Below are 20723 nucleotides of genomic sequence, written 5' to 3'. Positions count from 1 at the left end.
GAGTGACCTTTGCTGTAAACATGCGGTATTTTTAGTCATTATGTCTTATAATAATTAATAGTATTTAAAAATTTGTGCTAGGAAAATTTAGAAGATTTATCCCTGAGCTCAATTCATTTACTAATTATTTTATAGGAACCAATAAGTTGACAGATTCTCAGATTCTCAGGCACTTTTGCGTGTCTAGCACTCTATCTAGTACATGGTTTAATTCCAATTCGCATTGTCTTGAATTTTATGTAATTATATTAAGAGAAAAGCATTAAAAATACTTGTACGTGCTGGCGAGTAAAATAATTTAAAAAAACATCACTATATTTCTTAAATCCCCATAATCAAACCTTATTTTATTTTATTTTATAAATCCTTGGGATTCCACAGATTTGAAAGGCTTATATTATATTATATAAATCCTAAATTTAAATATTTGATTGTTATTTTAAGGCAAAATAGATTAGGTGTTCATAATTTATTTACATGTATTAATAAAAAAAAATTATTGCACATATTTGCCTCAAAATTAAATTGAGTAACTCTTTTGTAATCGTTGATAATAAACAGCTGTTTTTTTTTCATAGTGTTATTAAACATAATACAATTAAATATTTTTGATTATTTAATTAAAAAACTCTAGTAATAAAATTATATATTTTTTCATTAAAAAGGTAATACTGTAGTTGCTTTAGTAGTTATCATCGTAGTATATCTGAAACTTTGTGCTTTAACTGCAATTTTTTCTGAAGTGAGCTTCAAATATTTATTAAAAAATAAGTTGTGCTTTAATTGAAATTTTCTCAAATAATTATTGGAAATTAAATATTATTTTTGTAATTTCTAATTCTTATTCTGATCAATTAAATCCCTAATTATACAGTTCCCTGGTTTTAAAATGTTTGTTTATGACTATATAAAACCTTACTTAGTAATTTAAGAGCTTTATTATACAATGGTCTCTTGACTTAAGAGATTAATTCCTTCCGTGACGTAGCTCGCACATAAAATTACTCGTATGTCAAATTAATTTTTCCCATAAAAATAAATTGAAATGCCATTAATTAATTTTAATGGAGAAAATTGAAAAGAATTTATGACAAAAAAAAATAGAAAATACATACGACCTAAATTAATAATAAATTATTATTTTTAAGTTACACAATACGTATTTTTCTCGTATATCGAGACGTGCTCGTATGTCGAGTCAATTGCATGTATCTCGAAACACTCGTAAGTCGATGTTTCACTGTATATTTATAATTTGTTTATTTTACATATTGTTTTAATAGTTTAGTTATATAATATTAGTTTTTAATCATAAAATAAATATAAATAAACATCGTCAATCTAAGAGTAGATCCTGGCATATCTTTTACTTGATGCTTTACATAATAGGTATTTTCAGTGTAACAAGAATTTATTATATATTGACGTGTCCTTTGTAGTTTATACCAATTTCAATTTAATTCTTAATTATACAGTTTTATAATTTTGAATCTTTGGACCATAAGAATCAAACCTTATCTAGAATTTTACCTTACTTAGTCATCTAGGAGTAGAATTTTAATTTTATATTTTATACAAGTTTACATATACTTTTTAAACAAATTATATTACAATTTAATAAATATTTTTTTTTAATAAATATTCACTTTCACCATTTGCTGCAAGCTACGATGAGCTGGTCCGATTAGTATTAATTAAATTTATTATGTCATGATTTTTTCTATTTCATACCACTTATTTATGCCGATGAATCAGACCCAATTCAAGTCATTTTGTCAAGACAATTGATTGTAAAACACCATCTATGGGTTATTGTCGCAGGGTGCAGACTTCTAGCTGACCCCTTAAGAAGGTACTCTTTCGTATATCAGGAGCTTCCACTATGGAGAATGCCTTTAATACTTTTAATGCCGAAGAGTCTATGATAAGGGCAGCTTATGAAATAGTAATCTGACGAGCGACGTTGAGGATATAAAAGAATCAGCGACACAATAATAGATGGAGTGCGTTGTCCCTTCTGGTTGACGATCTAAAATCAACTGTGGCGTGGCTCAAAAACTGTTGCTATCCCTGGCACATGTCAAAGGTTTTAATATCTTATATTTTTTTATCACGCTGTTTATCTCTAAAATCTGTTTTAAAGTGGTTCTGAAAAAATCCTTTTGTTTGGGAAACGGTCGCTAAAATATTATACTAAGATTTTTATATTAATTTATTTAGCCAATACACTAAATAAATTAAAACAAGACATGTTTATAAAACATAAACATAACATAAAAATGGGTTTAGTATTATAATTTATTTCTTAATGCACGAAAGTGTTTTTTTTTATTGTATTGAGGAAAACCGCTACATCCTATGAATTTTATTATACAAATTCACACCTCCGTACATTCTTCGTTTTCTTGTACCTAGCAACCCTAAAATTGTCTCTATTTTTAGTATTAAATCTATGTATATTTTAGTACAGGCAGCCCTCGACTTTCGCACATAATTGGTTCCTGAAAATGTGTGCGAATGTTGAATGTTCGAAAGTAGAAGGAAGTAAAAAAAAATTGAAATTGTGTGTATTTTTAAATATTTATTTTCAAGTAAATATAAGATGTTTTAAGAGGTGCTTAAGAGACATGTTTAAGTGGGGTTTGCGGGTGTTTCCTTTGAAAAGTTATCGAGAGTTAACTGTTTTCCAGTATTCTTTTTCTTTTCTTCATATAGTATTTTATAACATGCCATGTTTTTATTGATCGCCCCACGCACTTGAGATATGCGTTCTCCATTGGGATCACAATCTTCCATAATATTTAAAAATTTGTCAAGGTGCGTGAAGGTTTCATTCATATTTTTCATTATTAACAAGTTTTCCAAAATAAACTTGTCTCATCTACATTAAATATTTGGCTAGAGGAATATTCTACATCTTCAATTATTTTGGATAATTAGAAAATAAATTCTTTTGCAGCACCTTTATCGCATCAGCCGATTCTCCAGTAAATTGCAAAATAGCGAATTGTGTGAAAGTTGAACGTTCGAAAGTCGAGGGCCGCCTGTACATAAATTTGTATAATTCTATGTATAATTTTTATATATTTTTTAAGTGTTGTAATAATACGATGTATTGTTTTTCAATATCTTGACGCATTTGGGAGAAATGTTTGCTTGAGATGATCCTAATTAAATTTAAACGGAAAGGGATATTTTATTAAGCTTTTTCTAAAAACCTGAATTATTCTTTGAGTTTTTATTAAAACTACATCACATTTTGACTCTTACTTAAATGTATTATTTGCCAATTTCTCCCACTAATTTTTAGTACTAGATTATTAATATTATGAAAGCAGTAAAATAGCTTTATCACGCAATAATATCTTAGATAAATATATTCGAAGATTATATTAATTTTTCGGTCGATCTCTAAGAAAAATATCACTAGATTGAATCCCAAATATAATAACTAATATTATATAAATACAGTTAAAAATTTAAAAAAATGTAAATGCTGTTTTATTTAATACAACACAAGAATAATTAATAACCCTTTAATTAGCGTCTCTTGTGCTGTACGGTCAATAATTCCTTCACTCTTAACAATTTGCCACACTCGATATATATTACCCGAGTCTCGCACAATTTGAGGGTATAAATCATCGTCGAGTATATCACCGGCTGTCGATGAATGATTACACAGAGAGCGAACCGGTTGTGTGGACTTTAGACGAACAAAAAAAAATGGTCTCGGAATCTTCAAAGGGGCCAAAGACCCGGACGGACATTCGTCGGATATGTTCCGGTGCATTCGTGCATTGATAAAATGATGGATTAATCTAGCCAATATTGGTCTACTTTCACCGGTTGTTGACTGGATATTATATGATGTGTTATGGATACTACATTTGACGAAAACCATCAATTTAGTATATGCTTGGAATTTATTATGTGTATCCTAATATTAAAAATATAAAATAAGTGCTTATATATGTCACGTAAAAGCCGTATTAATTGTCTTATTTATGCCTAGCTATTCTTAAATATTTTTATTAAATTCAATATATAATATTATTGGCATATATTTTTTTTGTGGCTCACCATCTATTTTGTCGATAGCAAAAAAATATATAAAGACTGTATCAATAATTATGATTTTACTTTGTATTATTTGCAATGTCGTGTCAAGTTTGCGTACACTTTTCTTCACATTTTTTTTTTAAATTACTACTGTTAGAAAAAAATTGTTTTTATCATTATTTTTTAAACCTCTCGTACTAATTTTGCTTTAAGAAATTATTAAGTATTAATAAACAACCAAAGCATCGACCGAGACCTATAAGAAATTTGTTCGTATTGTTCTTTGACGCGGGGCGTGTGCTCTGCGCCCGAGGCTTTGCTCATTGTGTGTTCTTCAAATTTACAGCTACGTATTAAAAAACATATATGTGTTAATTGCCAATGACCTAGTCTTGTTTCAGTGCATGGCAATACTTTATGTTGAGATAGTTAATTGTTTAGTTATAAAAAGGTGCGCTAAAACAAATCTGAGCAACACCTTTTTGTCTTATGTTTTATGTATCCTACTGATTTACTATGGAAAGCATTTTTTTTTTAATAAATTCCTTCGCGTCAGCTTTCGCCTATAACATGTAAAGATCAGGTTTGGTTAATTTGATGATTGGATAATTATATATAATACGGTTCCGTTGCAATAACTACATATATAATAAATATACAAAAATATGATACATTGCATATTTGCTATTTATAAATATTTTTTAATGCTTTAATTAAATAATATCATCTATATATTGCATATTGAAATAAAATAATAGATTAGTGTCATATTCTTTATTACTTTATTATAAATATTTAACTATTGTACAGGTATTATAGTATTTAGTGTTGCAAACTATACGTTTATATACATATATTTTACTTGAATTTTATACCCCATTCGATATCGATCTCCAGATTCAACATGCTTACCCATTAGTTAGTGTTTTTTTTCAAGCAATAAGGTTCGTAATAAGTTACACACAATGAAAAATTGCTCTCGTATGTTATATGCATTCTTCATCATCGAACACAGCAACCAAAAAGATCGAAAGCCCTTTGTTGTTGTCGTAAAAAAATGGGTCGATCATACAGCGCGATAATGGCACCGTATCAATAGGCACTGTTTCGAGATCGGAGGTGGACACGAGCCCTCGGGGTAACTACATTGTTGAAATGGTATCAATTTGAAGTCGGAGATTCTCGAAGAGGACAACCGAGAAGAAGAAGAAGAGGTGTACCCTCGGCCTGGGCGTTCCGCCAAAGGTCCATGTAAGGCCAGAGCAGAGATGGTCTTCTCTCGTCGTGGTCCGCCCAACGCCCCTGCAGAAACAGTACTGTTGTTAATGATTTCATTTGCCAGAAGGGACGAAAATTAACAATGTGGTTGTAAATCTTGGGTGTGCGCGGCGCGGCCACAACTTACAACTATATCATCGGTAATTTTCAATAAGCGCTTTTCAATGAAGCATTAAAATAGTGGGTATATGTGCGGTGGAATGCTTGCGGTGACCATAAATATAAATGTGGTGTTTCAATATATTTTAGAAATATTGTGGTTGGTAAAATACAACAAAGTAAACCGTTACCAGTAAAAAGTATCCGGAATAGATTAAGAATATTTTTTGCTTTGACTTCTATTGTGTCGTGCACCAATTTCGACGATTTAAAAGTAGGATTAGATGAGTTAATTTACGTCGTTTTTCTTGTATATATTGTTGTGCAATCATTGAAGTTTGAAAATGTAAAAATTTGGCAACACTGCACTTGTCATACCACATTCCACTTGTCAATACAATAGCATTTGTCTGTACAAAAAACAAACAGCCGTTGTTAGCGCATTTTTAAATACTGAATCTTCGGATTTTTTCGTCGTAATTAGATGCTAAGTCGTTAAGATTAACAGCATTTTTGCTTATTATACTCTTTCACAGTCAGTGCGTATTTAAAATAAGTTCTTTCTACCTAACCGAGTGATGCCCAAATACGACCGTTCCAAATCACTTTCACTAGGAATATACAATTCAGTCAGAAACTGTATTTAAAAGTACCAATAACAAATGATCCTTAGAAGCCTGAAAAAGCAACAGCGTTCCACTTTGACCGTTGATTAGCTAAATCTCAAGAGCTTAACTTGATCTTCGAGACTATCTAAAATGTGCGTGTTGCAGTACAACGGCAAGAACAAACATATTTTGTACTATCTATAATTTTACAAATTGAATCATGAATATCAAATTTATATTTAAAATTGTTGTACTTATGGTTTTTATAATGATACGATTTAAAAGTAGTATTAAAAATTAAAGGAACTTAAACCGATGCGGTTATCGTTTAAAAAAATCAGAACTTCGTAGTACGTAAAGCAAAGACCCTTGCCCTAAAGGCTAAGGGTTCGGGTCTACGCAGTATACTTTTATTCATAAAAATGCGCTATTATTAAAAATTAACTCCAGCTGCAAAGTATCATTACTTGATTGTCAATTATATTATACATTATTGTTTCTAATTATTACATAAATGACTTTCAGTCAAATAATATTACCCAGTTGTTCCTGATTTACCTAGTTGTAACACATTGGAATTTCGCCTGTCAAGTTACAGTAGAGTACGCTCGGAATAAGGATGCCGGTTTGTTATTGTGTGCGTGTACATGTATATGAGAGGGAGAAGCGATGTAGCGTGTACTTCGTTGTCTCGCTTTCTCTTTTAAGGACAGTCGCTGATTCGTCAACGCTGGTATTCGTCATTAAAGTGCAGTGTGGCACAGAAGTTCGATCTTCTCTAGCGATTTATTTTAAATAATTTTGTGCTGATATTGGTTTAACTCAGTTATGCCCACTGTCCCATGGGTAGGTCACTAAACTCGTGCCACTGTTTTTTATTTATAAATGAAATTTTAAGATAACAAAATTTCTTGGGTTAATTGATATCAAGGCTTCAAATATACACTGTAAGTTAATCGTTCTCTTACCTGTGGATTAAAATATTTTAATTATTTTTCTATTAATCCGTATGTTGTTGGTTTTTTTACACTATTCTCTGTAAGGCTTAAAAAAGCTATTATTCTTATCGTTGCGCCAATGATAATTTTTTAATTTATTCAATGGATTCTAATGATTTAATAGAGTCGTCGAGCCATTAAACAATCTGCGAATAATTTCTTTTTCCGTTTTATATCTTTTTGCTTTTGAAGAATAGCTAAAGACTTCATTATTTTTTTGACTAGTGAAAGATTTTGAATTTTGCAAATATTTAATTAATGACATCAATGTCTGGTTTCTTCGATTATATAATATATTTTTAATTGTCCGTTAAAATTTCCAACTTAGCTCAGATGTATGTATGTTAAGTAAACATATATTTTCTTTTAAAATAAAAAATGAAATATTCTGAGCGAAATTGTTTAGAGCCACACAGTTCACGCACACAATAACAAACCGGAATCCTTATCCCGAGTGTTCTCTAATAGAATATAAATTAAAATTAAATATAATTATTTTCACGTTAACGAACCAAGTAATATTTAAATACATTATTTAATCACAAACAAATAATCTGTTAAAAGCAAAAGAATTCGGCCGAAAATGTGTTTATAAATATTTTTAAAAAGTTTATCCAAATGTGTTTTTATCCCAAAATCTCTTTCTAACTGTTTTAGTCTAGCTTTGAGGCACCGATATATACATGCGTAACAAATATTTATATAATAGCAATTGAATCTTGATTTGTAGATAAGAAATTCTCCATATTAATAATATACATACATCAATCATTATTTTAAGTGATTATTAACATATTCACAAACATAAAAATGTATTAAAACAACGAATAACGGCCGTTACCCGCGAGCGACTTACGCCAGATTTGCCCATATTAATTGTCCAATATGAGCGCCTATATTCCGTAAAGCGGTCATTTGCTCCGACAGGTTTTTAGCCGTTAAATGCGTCGTTGGCGTCTAAATTTATTAATGTCCAAACATAAATTAAGCGCTTTTATTTTTTCCGTTGTTTAATTAAAAGCCCGGAGGCTTTGCGTTTATAAAAGACGCATTTCAATCATGCCTTTTTACCTCACAACGACGCGGATTTGTTAATTGTGCATTTCTCAATTTCACATGGGTCGTTATTAATAAATATGAATGTAACGTCGGTCGGTGAAAGTGTAACAAAGTTGTGTATATGTGTGTGTGTGTGTTTGTGTCCATTGTGAGATGCCGCCCGTTGTGCTATACTCTTGAGCGGCGTTTGTCTTGTGTGTATATTTGCATGTTGGCAGATCGAAAAGTTGCGAGACTTGTGGGCGCGTGTGCTTTAACCTATAACGGTCCCGAATCACACATTATAATAATGTATTTAATAATATTTAAGGAGCAAAATCTTGTTTTAATATTTAGAGTAAAAAAGAATTAAGAATTCATGACGGTATGTTCGTAATATAAAACAGTAAAGAACTGATCTTTTAATCGTTGAGACACTCTAGATCAAGTATTTATTAAAATAGATTTCATTCTAGGTTGTAAAAAAAATTTTGCTGTTAAAAATCTATCATCCGCGAATTAATTAAAAAATATATTATTGTGTTATATTACGCTTTAATTGCAAACCGAAACTAGAGGCGTTAAAACTTTTTTATTACAATAAATCACATTGCTGGGTATTATATCATTATTAAAATTGTAATGACATTTTAACATCAACTTTGCATTTCGCAAATCAGTTAAGGGCCCTGACACTAAAAATGCGGTTTTTATATACGTTGACTTTTAACAAGAGTCTTCCCTTAAAAGATGCGCTTTTCTTATATATAATACAGAAACATTATTTCGCTGTAATAATTTTTTTATAACTTTTTTTTGCATACAATTAAATTATTGTAAATTATGTATATATTTTGATGTGGGGGATCCTATTCTTGAAACTCGCGTTAAAATCTGTGACCAAAAATAATCATTCATCAATAAGGATATACTAGACCAGGGTTTCCCAAACTTTTTCAGCGACGAAACAGCTTATTTTTTAGGTTGGGTAATTCATAATAGTATAAATAAAAACAAAAAATGGTATTAAAGAAATATTATTTATTTAATAAACATAAAAATACAAATAAATAAAACTCCTACTGACTCTGATGATTTTAGGTTCTTAAATTACAAAAAAAAATTATATCAGGCACAATATTGGTCAGTTGTATTATCATATCTGCTGTGGCGTCGAGTCTATTTCTGTATTTTGTTCTTGTAATATATTTAGAAAATCCCACTTCGCATAAATACTTCGTGGAAAACGGAAGTAAACAAACCAGAACTTGTTTTGACACATTGGGGAACTCTTCAGTCAGACTCGCCCAGAAATTATTTAATGGATGATTTTTATATTTTTGTTTTATATCATAGTCATTAATTAAATCAATTAAGTTATCATAATCCCTTGCGCTTAAGTCCACTGGTTTAACTGTCACGGAAAATGGATTCCAAACCCAGGAATCGTCCTTACTAGTTTTCGGAAAATATTCCGAAAACTAGTAGTTTTTAAGTTATATAGCTGTTTTAAAAATACATGTGAAACTTCTTTATCAACTTAAAAATTCAATTTATTTAAACATTCATCCAAGACAGGAAAACAATCAAAATTATTAGATTCAACTGACAAAATCCAAAATTGTATTTTTTTATCAAAATATTCAATTTTATCTCTCATATTAAAAATTGTAATACTTTTCCCTTGAAATGATAAGTTAACATCATTGCACTTTGTAAAAATATCCGCTAGATATGGAAGATGTATCAACCAGGAAGGATTTGTTAAAAATTTGATAAAATTTCACGGCTTCACCCATAACATTTTTTAAATTTGTGGAAATTTTTTTAGTCAAGAGTGCATGCCTATGCAAAATATAGTGACTGCTAGTAGCTCTTGTAGCTACTTTCAGGATACGTGATACAACACCTTTCATTTTTCCTACCATTGTACAAATATCAATACACTTTTCCCAGTCTATCTCTTGTTTTGTAATGTAATCATAAATACAGTTGAATATATCTTCTCCATGTAGATATGCACACCTGAGTAAATCTTTTTCAATACTTTTATCATATGTGTAACAAACAAATACCAATAGCATAGCAAGTCCTGCGACATCTGTAGATTCATCCATATGCAATGCATATTCACTGCAAAGTTCAAGTCGACGAAATAACTCTTTCTCTATGCTAGTAAAAATTTCTTAAATGCGTCGTAAAACAGTATTATTTGATAATTATATTGCATCATTTTTTTCAGTAGCCTGCTCATTAATAACACATGACACCATGTCTTTCTCACATGGCTTAATGAGTGTCTCATTTTCATTTTCAGTTTTAGCCATTTTAATCATTTGAAATTTGGACTTTTCTAGTGAGTCACATTGTCTCTTAAAAAATTGCATGTCTTTTTCTTTGTAATCAGAGTGTGTTGTTTCGAAGTGCCTGCGAAGTTTAGCTGGAGCCAAAGAACTGTTTGCGGAGTATTTTTTGACACAAAAAACACATTGCATCAGGAGCATCTGAATTGCCAATATACGTAAATCCAAAATTTAAATAACTTTCATCGTATTTCCGTTTTGGTCTGTTCATAGATGACACTTGTTCTTTAATATTTGATTTTTAAGAAATCACAGTTTTTGGATTATTTTCTTCTTCGATGATAGATATTTGACCTTTTTTTCGTCAAATTTCCTGTTTTCAACCAAAAATCCATAGGTAGTTTTTGAATAATATGTAAATTCTGTAATAATTTTTTTTGTCAAAATGGAAAAATATCTGTATTGTTAGCAATCAGACTAAATTAATGTACAAGAAAATCGATTCATTTTTATGCAAATTTTATTTAAATCATTTACATTTCCAAATTTACACCCAATCCTGTTTTAACGCAATAAATTAGTTTCAGGAATTAACATGTAGAATAAAAACGCGTGAAAAATTATCCGCAATAACCTTTTGTAAATTTGACAGATTGGATCCCAAGATTGAAAAATCACGTACAAGTGAATTTGCGTGAATTAATCGTGTAAAAAGTGGCATTCGTGGCACCAAAAAAATTGCGTAAAAGTGAAATCACATAAATAAAATTCGCATAACAAGCACTAATATCGTGTAATTAATTAACAATAAAAATATTGTTTAAATTCGATCAAATTTTAAAGTTAAAAAAAAACAACACCGACTTATGATACTTTTACCTCCAGAATTTATACACATAAATGTTGAATATTTAGCACATATTTTCAAGTTTTTTTATCAGATTTATGAACAATTTTTATGAATTAGCACGACTGACAATTTTTTTAATTAGCTCTAAATTTTTGTGAAATATCTATTTAGGCTCCGCGGAACATAGTTTTGGAAACCATGTACTAGACAATAGTGGGATCACGCAAAAGCCATCGTTACGATTAGAAAAATAAAGGTTTTCATAAATAACACGCAAGGATTCTCCGGTGCATTGAATGAATATTTATTTATAAATTTATTTGTAAATAGGAAATCGATCGTTAAATATTTTGGTAAACATCTGGCCTCCAAGCTACTATTATATTCACTAAACGTATCGCAAAACTTAGGTATATATAACCTATATTTAACTAAAGAACACATTATAAAAAAAATGTACTATATAAATAGCTAATTAGATTAAAAATAATGTACGTTTGCTCGGTTTGGATTACCACTAGTAATTCATAAGTCATTTAAATAAAAGTGATAAAAATAATATATAACACCTTTCTAAACTAACATTAAAAAACTTCATTATAGATTTATAATACCAATAATTACCAGTCACTATATTAACACTATAACAAGCTCAAACTTAAATTTAAGTATAAACATAAAATGCCTAACCACATATTGCTTTAGAGGCATAAATTTAATTAGGTAAAAAGTAAGCCTAATAAGGTTTTAATATTTATGCTTGATTTATCTTATGTTTTTTATTACTTTTAATTTAATTACTCTTGCAAATTAGAAAATAGTTATAAGCCATCAATCTGTACCTACTTGATTTTAATGTGTGTGTTTTATTATAATCCTAATCATGTAATTAACGTTTATATAATATATAAAAAAAAATATTTATTTCTAAACTATAATTATTTTTATCAGAAAAATATTTCTAATATTGATTTAATGCAATAATTTATGAATTTATCTAAAGACATAACGATCGACCGCAAAGGGTTAACCGATGATCGATTTGAAAGCGACGCTGGAAGTTTGCCGAACGCGGAATTCTCTATTATCACAGGGCGTGCAGATAAGACTTTAACAATTTATCAAACACGCCTTTCCTCTGTATCTTTGGCAGGAATAAATCTGCGGATATCTCTATTCTTCCATCTGAGCATGGCCGGCTCTCTGTGTGTACCACAGTCCTCGTCGGTCGGATATTTATTGGGTTCGGCTCATTACTGGCTAGATGGGTACTCGTTCGAAGGGTTTAGTAATCGTTTGGAAAATACGCATTCAACTCATCTTCTGTCAAATGATTTAAATGTCCTATTGCTTTTCGAAACGGTACATAAAGAGACTCTTTTTGATCTGTATTTATTTAGCTCAGAGCTATCTTCACTTTCTGCTGTGATGATTCTTGTTTTCTTACAAATATTCATATGCATTATTTCTACAAAATAATCAATACAATGATCATAATTATGGGGGAAAAAATGTAACGGATGTTATTGTAGAACGTTATTACAAAATTAACATAATAAAATATTAACTAAAGTAACATCACAAAATAACTTATTATGAATTGTTATTGGTTATTAAGCAGATATTTTTAGTTTATATTTTACATTCCTAGTAACAAGTATTATCTTTATAATAATTTTTACTTACCGGTGTCACTGTCAGATGTAACTATAAAGTTATAATAATTATAAAGATCCATATTCATTTATTTGAAATATATTTTACACTATTCTTCAACTTTTAGTTTCACAATACTTATAGAATGATAATGATGGTTAACTATGGAAACTAATTAATATAGCATGTTTTGTAATTTTTATTAAAACTATTTTATTTTAAGTGAACTTATCTCACTTTTAAAATTAACTAACAATTAATATCATTGACCAAAATAAATTACTAGTAAAAAATTTACCGTCATTTATAGATAAGTATGTAAATTGATTAAAAACAGAAATTTTTAGTTAATTTATAGTAAAAATTAGCTGTAGCTCTTTTTTTTAAACGAAATTGACTTTTTCCACTTTCAAAATCAACTGCTAATTCAGCAGTACTGGTTGCCTTTTTTAATTTATGTTGTGATTTTTTTATATACACTAAATCTTACATTCAATGTTTCCTTATTGTATTGTAATAATTTATTATACTCAGGTATAAACATATAATCAATAAAGACTCAGTATCAACATTTATATTTATATGGATTTTTCCTTCCGAAAATGAAATAAAATTGACAAATTTTTTTAATATTTTTTGGGGTGTGGTAAATAGATTTTTTTAAAGATACAGTTGTTTTTAGTATTCATATTCATATAATCACGTACATTTTGTATATGTTAGTTTTACGTGAAGTATTCCTATAGTTTGTCCGTAAGTGTAGAAGTGGGTTTAACTCTAGTCTAGCATTCTAATCGTCCAGGGGGTACGAAGAGAGAAGCGGCGGCTTCTGCGATTTATGTTGGTATAAAATTGGGTAGGCCTTTTGTTGGTTAAATTTCTTATAAACTTAATGCTTATAGTTTCGTTCTTTTCAATTCATGACGGGTAGCTTTATAAGATTCCCATGTCGTCTGGACGACGTACCGTTACACGAAAGAGCATGCTTTATCTCTTTCTTCGTTGCATGCGACACCACTCCCACATTTATTTCTAGGGGATCGGCGTCAGTTCTGGATTGTTAAATGAATAAATTTTATTAACCTACAATACCACTAACTTCATTCCATAATTTTGCTACTTACGTATTTGATTTTTTTAATTTTGCACAGAATTTCAACAATTTTTTAATAAATATAAATATTATAGTCATTATTAAATGTGTTCCTACTATTGTTGTTTACAAAAGTAATAAAATATTTGTATTTATTATAATAAAATAGCATTATTATATAATAAAAATAAAATGGTAAATATATCTTGAGAAGCGCAGCGTAACACAACCACGGTGTATGGCTGAGAGACAAATAGTAGTGGATTCTAATTAGAATGTAACGGTAAACGATTTTTAACCATTTTTATACAAATTATTAAATATATTTTTAATTCTGACACATCTAAAACTAAAGTCAAGTAATTTACCCTTAAGGCCATTGCTATGTACGTATATCTAATAACCATAATTTGGTGTAAGATTAAAAAAATAATGACTAAATAAAATTATATTGGTAATATTTTTTATATAAAATATAAAATAAACATACGTGATATATGTATTACTCATTTTTTATGCGTTACGATCACCTTGATTCTTTTCACACAACAATTTATCAATATTATTTTTTATAACCCCGTTATCATCGAGCGATATTTTTTTATATATACACCCATAAGGCATGAACAAATGTTGACTTATATCCCAAACATCCCAAGAATTTCATGTGTCCCGCAAATTAATAACGCGTAATTACAGCGTTGCTAGCAAACGCTGAGGACTGTTTATGTATCAATTAGAAGCGGCTCTGGTTGAAATTTCTCGATAATTATTTATCTAAGACGAGTGACTGTTTTCTTATATTCCTCAGACACGATAATTTCACGATGGAATTGAATAAATTCGAGAAATTAAATACTTTTATCGGAGCGGCTTGTTAACAACACCTGGTGTCTGTGTAAACGTTGGCGCATTGCCAATTATTTATAATTTAAAGCGTTTAAACCGAGCGGCGGAGTTAACTGCTAGTCATTGGCGCGGTTAATTATTTGGTGCACTGTAATCAAATTAATTTAACTGGCTCACTTCGCAATACGAATTGCTTAAAAAGTTTCCGAGTTTTAAATGCTTAAACTACAAATAAAATTAAAGTAAATAACAATTTTAAATCTTTTCTCACTAAGATATGGTTTTAATATAACATAAAATTGACGTTGGATTAGAAAGTTAAGACTCATAGAAAAATTTGAAAGACATTATCTTAGTTTTGGAGTCAGATTGCTTTTTGTAAAGGCACTTAATTTTAACAATTATAATACTTACATAAGTTTTTATATTACACAATTTAAGTATAAAAATATATGTGAGAAAAATAGGATGAAACTTATTCGAACGTTTTTTATGATGTTTTTTTTTTTGGTCCATTAAGTTTTATTTTATATAGATTAAGTAGTGTTAAATTTTTGCTCTGTAATGTTTTTTGTTAGATTTAAAATAATTTCATAAAGATTGGTTTTAAACGTGAAGGTTATCATTGAAATTTATGACTTTATGCTTGGCAATTATAAAATTACGTCCGATCTAAGTAAACGCACTTCGTATCACGTAGAAGATGTGGTTTTCGAGAAAAATTATTTTCGCAGAGTTTGCTGATTTATAGGCCGTAATCACACTCATCATCGCCGGTTCGAGCTCGCCGAGAACGATCTTCATAAACGATATGGTGGTTCGAATCCCGGCGATCGGTTTGTCGTATGTGTGTGTGTTTTAATCTTTTAATGGCAGGTTATTGATTTTTTAAAAGAAAATTGGTATGTGAGAGTGTTGAGAATTTATCATCAATATTTTCGTCAGAGTATATGATTCTTAAAAAAATCTTGCAAGCAATATTTGTGATTTTCTGGTCAAGTATCATTTGTATCACTCTTGGAAATTCCCGGGTATGATTAAGAAAAACTGCATATAGTTACAATATATAGCTTTTAAAAAAGATGTTTTTTTATTATAAATATATTTTGATTATCTTGATAGATATTTTTATAACTAAATTTCCACACGCGATTTCTTTAATATTTGTACATTTCACCATTCGAGATTGTATGAGATCTTATTTTTTTTAGATGAACTACCAAACTCTATTTTTATGAAATATTTTTATTATATTTACATGAAATGTTGACTGGGCAATAATTACGCTATTTCCTTATCACCACATCTTTTTATTATAGGCTAAAAAATTAAAGAAAATTATTTTAGGATAAATTTAAAAAAAATTGTCCAAAATATCATAATCCTAATGATATTCGTCCTGACTATCAAATTCGGGACAGAATTTTTACAAGTTAAAATTGATTCATTATTCATATAAATTATCTACTATGTGCCGAATAGTCTTTGACTAGCAAAAAAGTGAAAGCATTTTTTATTATTAATAACTGCTTTTGTCAATAGTTGATTTACTGCAAAATATTTCTAATTTATTTATAAATACAAATATAAAATTTCTGGAACGATTCGGGACAAAACCCATAAAAACATCGTTTTAACAACTTGTACATAAAAAACGACGGACAGTAGTAAACCAGCGATTCTGAAAGAAATTAACTCTAAAATGAGATGCATTATGAATTAGTGAAATAAAATATTAATAATATAAAAAAGATTTCGTTCTATATCGACATTAATCTCATTTTATCGCGGAAAATAAAAAAATACATTTTTATAAGAACTTTATTTTAATTTGGAACCTTTAAGACTATTTTAAAATAATTAAAAATACGCTTCAAATGCCAGTTTTATGTATCAATTAATAAAACCATATAAAATAAAATTATTCATAGACCTGCATGCTCTGCCAATCTATTATATAAATAATATTTACACACACATTGGTTTATAAATTATATATTGATTTTCATCATGGAGAAATCTGTTCCACTCTCAGCCTCTTCTAGAATCTAGATCGAAAAATTGCGTTTGATCCCATCCGCCAAGCATCTGCATTCATTGCGCAACGCATAATTGTGCACTAGCTCAAAATCCACACACGTTTCGCCATATCAGTTATTAAAAATAAATTTATATAATATTGTATAAAGATTCCGATTGTTGGCTAGGCTAGGTGCGTCAATTATCCGAATGGCAAAACGATGGATTATTGCAATCCTCCATTGCACGTAGTACCACCTGTGCGCAATTATTACAAGACGGTGCACTCGTCCGTCATCATGATGGCAGGTGAATTAAAATGACGAGGAAAAAAATACTCATCTCAAGCAAATTGTCTTGATCGAAGCCTCTTTCTTGTGTTGGTTTATGTGCGGAGTCGGCCTTGTGTTGGATTCCAAGATAAACGCTCGAAATTGTTCTCTGACGCGTGCCTTATCTGATGGAAGATTGATATGTTGTGCGTATCAGATTTTTTTTATGGATCCTGCAAAAAATATATATGAAAAATGGTTTTATTTGTAATATAAAATGAGGTTATAGAGATTTTTGTAAGGGGAAGAAAAAGATAAATGGATTTGATTTAGAGAACTGATTGAATAATTACTGTATTTTTTTAAACCATTCTGTGCTTTATTTTTTGCACACGTGTTGTTGCATAAAGAGAATTATAAAAAATGGTCGTTGGTAATATTTATTATATATCATAAATAGAAAAACCTTTCTTAGGTTTGGAATATCCAAAGATAGGCTTATACTTATATTTGTTAAAAAAATTTTTGAATAAAATGAGTAGGAGTTTTTTTTATAAGAACTGCAAAATGATAAGCAGCTTAAGCAATCTTTGACTAAAATATCGGCTTTACTAATTGTTTATTTTAAAATTACCAATTATGTGAATATTTTTTTTTTAATTTTCTACTGTGCGATAAAACAAACGTTTAAATACTAAAAAGTGGTAGTATTTTTAGTACTGGTGTTCGAGTTGTGTCACTTTTAAAAGAGCGATAACAACGATACAAAATATATAATTAATAAAAAATATGTAAAGAAAAATGTGGGTGTCATTATCGGGCGGCGAAGTTTAATTCTTGAGAGTCGGTCGTCAATTGGTGAGCGAGCTCAGTAATGATTCGTATTTGATTCGTGATGGTTTGTAGTATTAATATAGTTTTAATGTTCCTTTTAGTAAGTGAGATAAATGAGAATTAATGCAAAAATAAAAGTTAATTACGTAATATTTCAACTTCACCTTAAAAATCATCTTCTTTGGTGAAAGCTTGTTAAAAACAGGCCTTACGATAATTACAAAGAATAATTTAAATAATGCAAAAGCATTTGTGTTTTTAGTCAAGTTTCAAAGCTCATAAATAAAAGAGTTTTTTTGTATTAAATGATGGCTTTTAAAAGTCTGTTCAGTTATTATGTAATTTTGGATGTTCTGCTGATTTATAAAGTTTATTTCAAGTCAAACCACTGTCGTTTTGATAAATTATAATGACATTGTCAAAACCTACATAGTTAAAAGTAACAATAAATAGTAAACAGCTTATAAAAATAGCTAATTATAATAGCAACGCTTAAGAAAATATAAAAAAGTTGTACTGCGCGATCAAATTTGTATGTAAGCTTTCTTCAAAAAAATCACCTTATATTATAAATTATTGATATAATTAAGTAACTGATTTTTATTTAAATATCCGAACTTAATAATCCACCAAAATTTGGATTTGTTAAATATACTTTGCAACCAGTAATTAATTTTAGTAAGGATCACTAATCATGTACCACAGCTTTTTCTACGCTTTCGTATTTTTTTTGCAATATATGCCTAAAGAACTGAAAAATTTATTGAAGTAAATATAAAATTGCTACTTAATTGTATTTAATACGTTTCACTATCATATAAAACTTGAGACTCAAAAAGAAATATTTTGCACTACTTTTGCTTAGCTTCTGCTCGTTACTTTAGTTTTTTATTATTATTTATATTTTTAATACACATAACAATTTTGTTATCCATATTAATATTTTACTGCTGAATACTTTGATGGAATAATTTTATTTCGTGCGACTTTTTTATGGCTATTTTATGTTTCCTATGCTATTTGAAAGTTTCAATAAAAACACTTATCCATATAAATATGTGTTACTCAATTTAATATGGCTTTCTACGATTTCTGTAATTAAATAATATAATATAATTGATGACAGGATGTGAAACTAATATAAATTTGTTCTCGCACGTCATTCTTCAAATGTTAAAGCAATAATTAATCACAGTTAAAGCAATTAACGTATTTAATGTATATTTTCTTATTTCAGGTGGCAGATTTTGCGGTTTCAGTCCATGTATAGAACAAGTTCAGAGGACTTATACGGCTTTAGAAGAAGCAGGATTTCAAGAAATTAACACCATGGAAGTTTTGCAGATTGATTATAAAGTTGCTAACAAGACGTTCCAAGTCAGAGATTTAGAATTTGTGAAGCACAAGGTAAGAGTAATACTATTTTTTTATTGTGACACTATATTCAATCAATGAATAGATCCATCAGATTTCTAATAATAACGATTGCTTATGAGACATATGGTATATATTATATATTTATCTTGAAAACGCGCGGCGAGCATAAGCCCGGCTCCCGATCATGTTTTTGAGTCAGATAAATTCAGTTTTCGGACATTACACTATAGTTGTTGTAGTAATAATTGTTGAGTTTAAAGGTTTCGTTAGTTATTATGTACATATAAATTTAATTTAATTACAATTAAATCTCTTTGGCAATCAAAGCATCAGATCCTTTGTCGAAGGCTTTGTGAAAATTTGCACGTACTGTTGGTTAATATAACCATAATATATTATAATATGCGGGCAGTTATAATAAAATAGTATTATATAATTTATGCAATCAATGTCTATCGAACACGACGAAAGACACAGGCCAGCAATAAATACGACCGTAAAGAACTTTTAGACGTTTACATATCTTCATGAAACGTCCGTGTTTACAAGCCCATCGCTTAACAATTTAGCCCGTTCGTTTATGGAGGATCTAGATTTATAGTCGTTAGTTAGAATAAAATTAAAAAATATATTATACGTATGTAAAATAACATTGCGAAACCGTCGCTCTTAGATACCATACGAACATATATTTATCTTTGGCAAAGACGGCGAATCAAAGGCGATTGAAATTCAATCGGAAACCGAATGTCAACTTAAGAGATCGCAGTACCAAAGATCGAGATATAAGATACTGTCACGTCGTATACAACGGGCATTAATTATTTAATTAATTGTAATTGAAACTAAAACGGCGATTTGTGTCGATAAAGAGAAAGGCGGCCCCCGGTGTAACAATTGTTAATTTTTATTGCGCCGATCTATCAGTATGATTTACAATTTAATAAAACGTTCGAGATACGTCACCGGCCGGTGATAAATGGAGTAGTGATAGTGTATTGTAAATTATAATATGAGAGTCGAATGAGAGAAAAAAATATGTAGCAACTCGACGACGTTAATTCAGAGTTTAAAATCCATATATATTACCCGCGTCACTAAACATACGTTTGGTTAATTTATAATGCAATCTGCGATACAGTCAATCGGATTGTTATCGATGCAATTGGATATATCAGATATAATGAGCAGATTAAAAATATAGTATAGTAGCTTTCATACTCAATTTTATTGGCGTCTTATCCTATCCTTAAATATTTGTATCTCCCAGCACAAGTGATTTATTTTTATTGTGAAAGTAAAGCAAATTATAAATTTTAGTCAATTATAATAAAAAGAAGCATCACTAAAATTATAAATAAATAAATTATTTTAATATAATGTGTCA

General features: G+C 29.2%; 1 protein-coding gene across 1 annotated transcript in view; it reads left to right on the top strand.

Annotated features, from left to right (window-relative positions):
* Trmt61 (tRNA methyltransferase 61) overlaps positions 1 to 20723 on the top strand; it is a 140078-nt gene that overhangs the window by 56331 nt on the left and 63024 nt on the right. The window contains exon 5 of the mRNA XM_088183637.1: positions 19197 to 19366. Within this exon, the coding sequence (XP_088039763.1) occupies positions 19197 to 19366 (170 nt within the window). The remainder of the gene's footprint in view (positions 1 to 19196; positions 19367 to 20723) is intronic.

The sequence above is a fragment of the Plectrocnemia conspersa genome, unplaced genomic scaffold, assembly GCF_051122295.1.
Source record: "Plectrocnemia conspersa isolate PC_06_02 unplaced genomic scaffold, ASM5112229v1 ptg000003l, whole genome shotgun sequence".
NCBI classification, from domain to species: domain Eukaryota; kingdom Metazoa; phylum Arthropoda; class Insecta; order Trichoptera; family Polycentropodidae; genus Plectrocnemia; species Plectrocnemia conspersa.
Note: the sequence above shows the minus strand (reverse complement) of the source record. Positions and strands in the feature narration are given on the sequence as shown.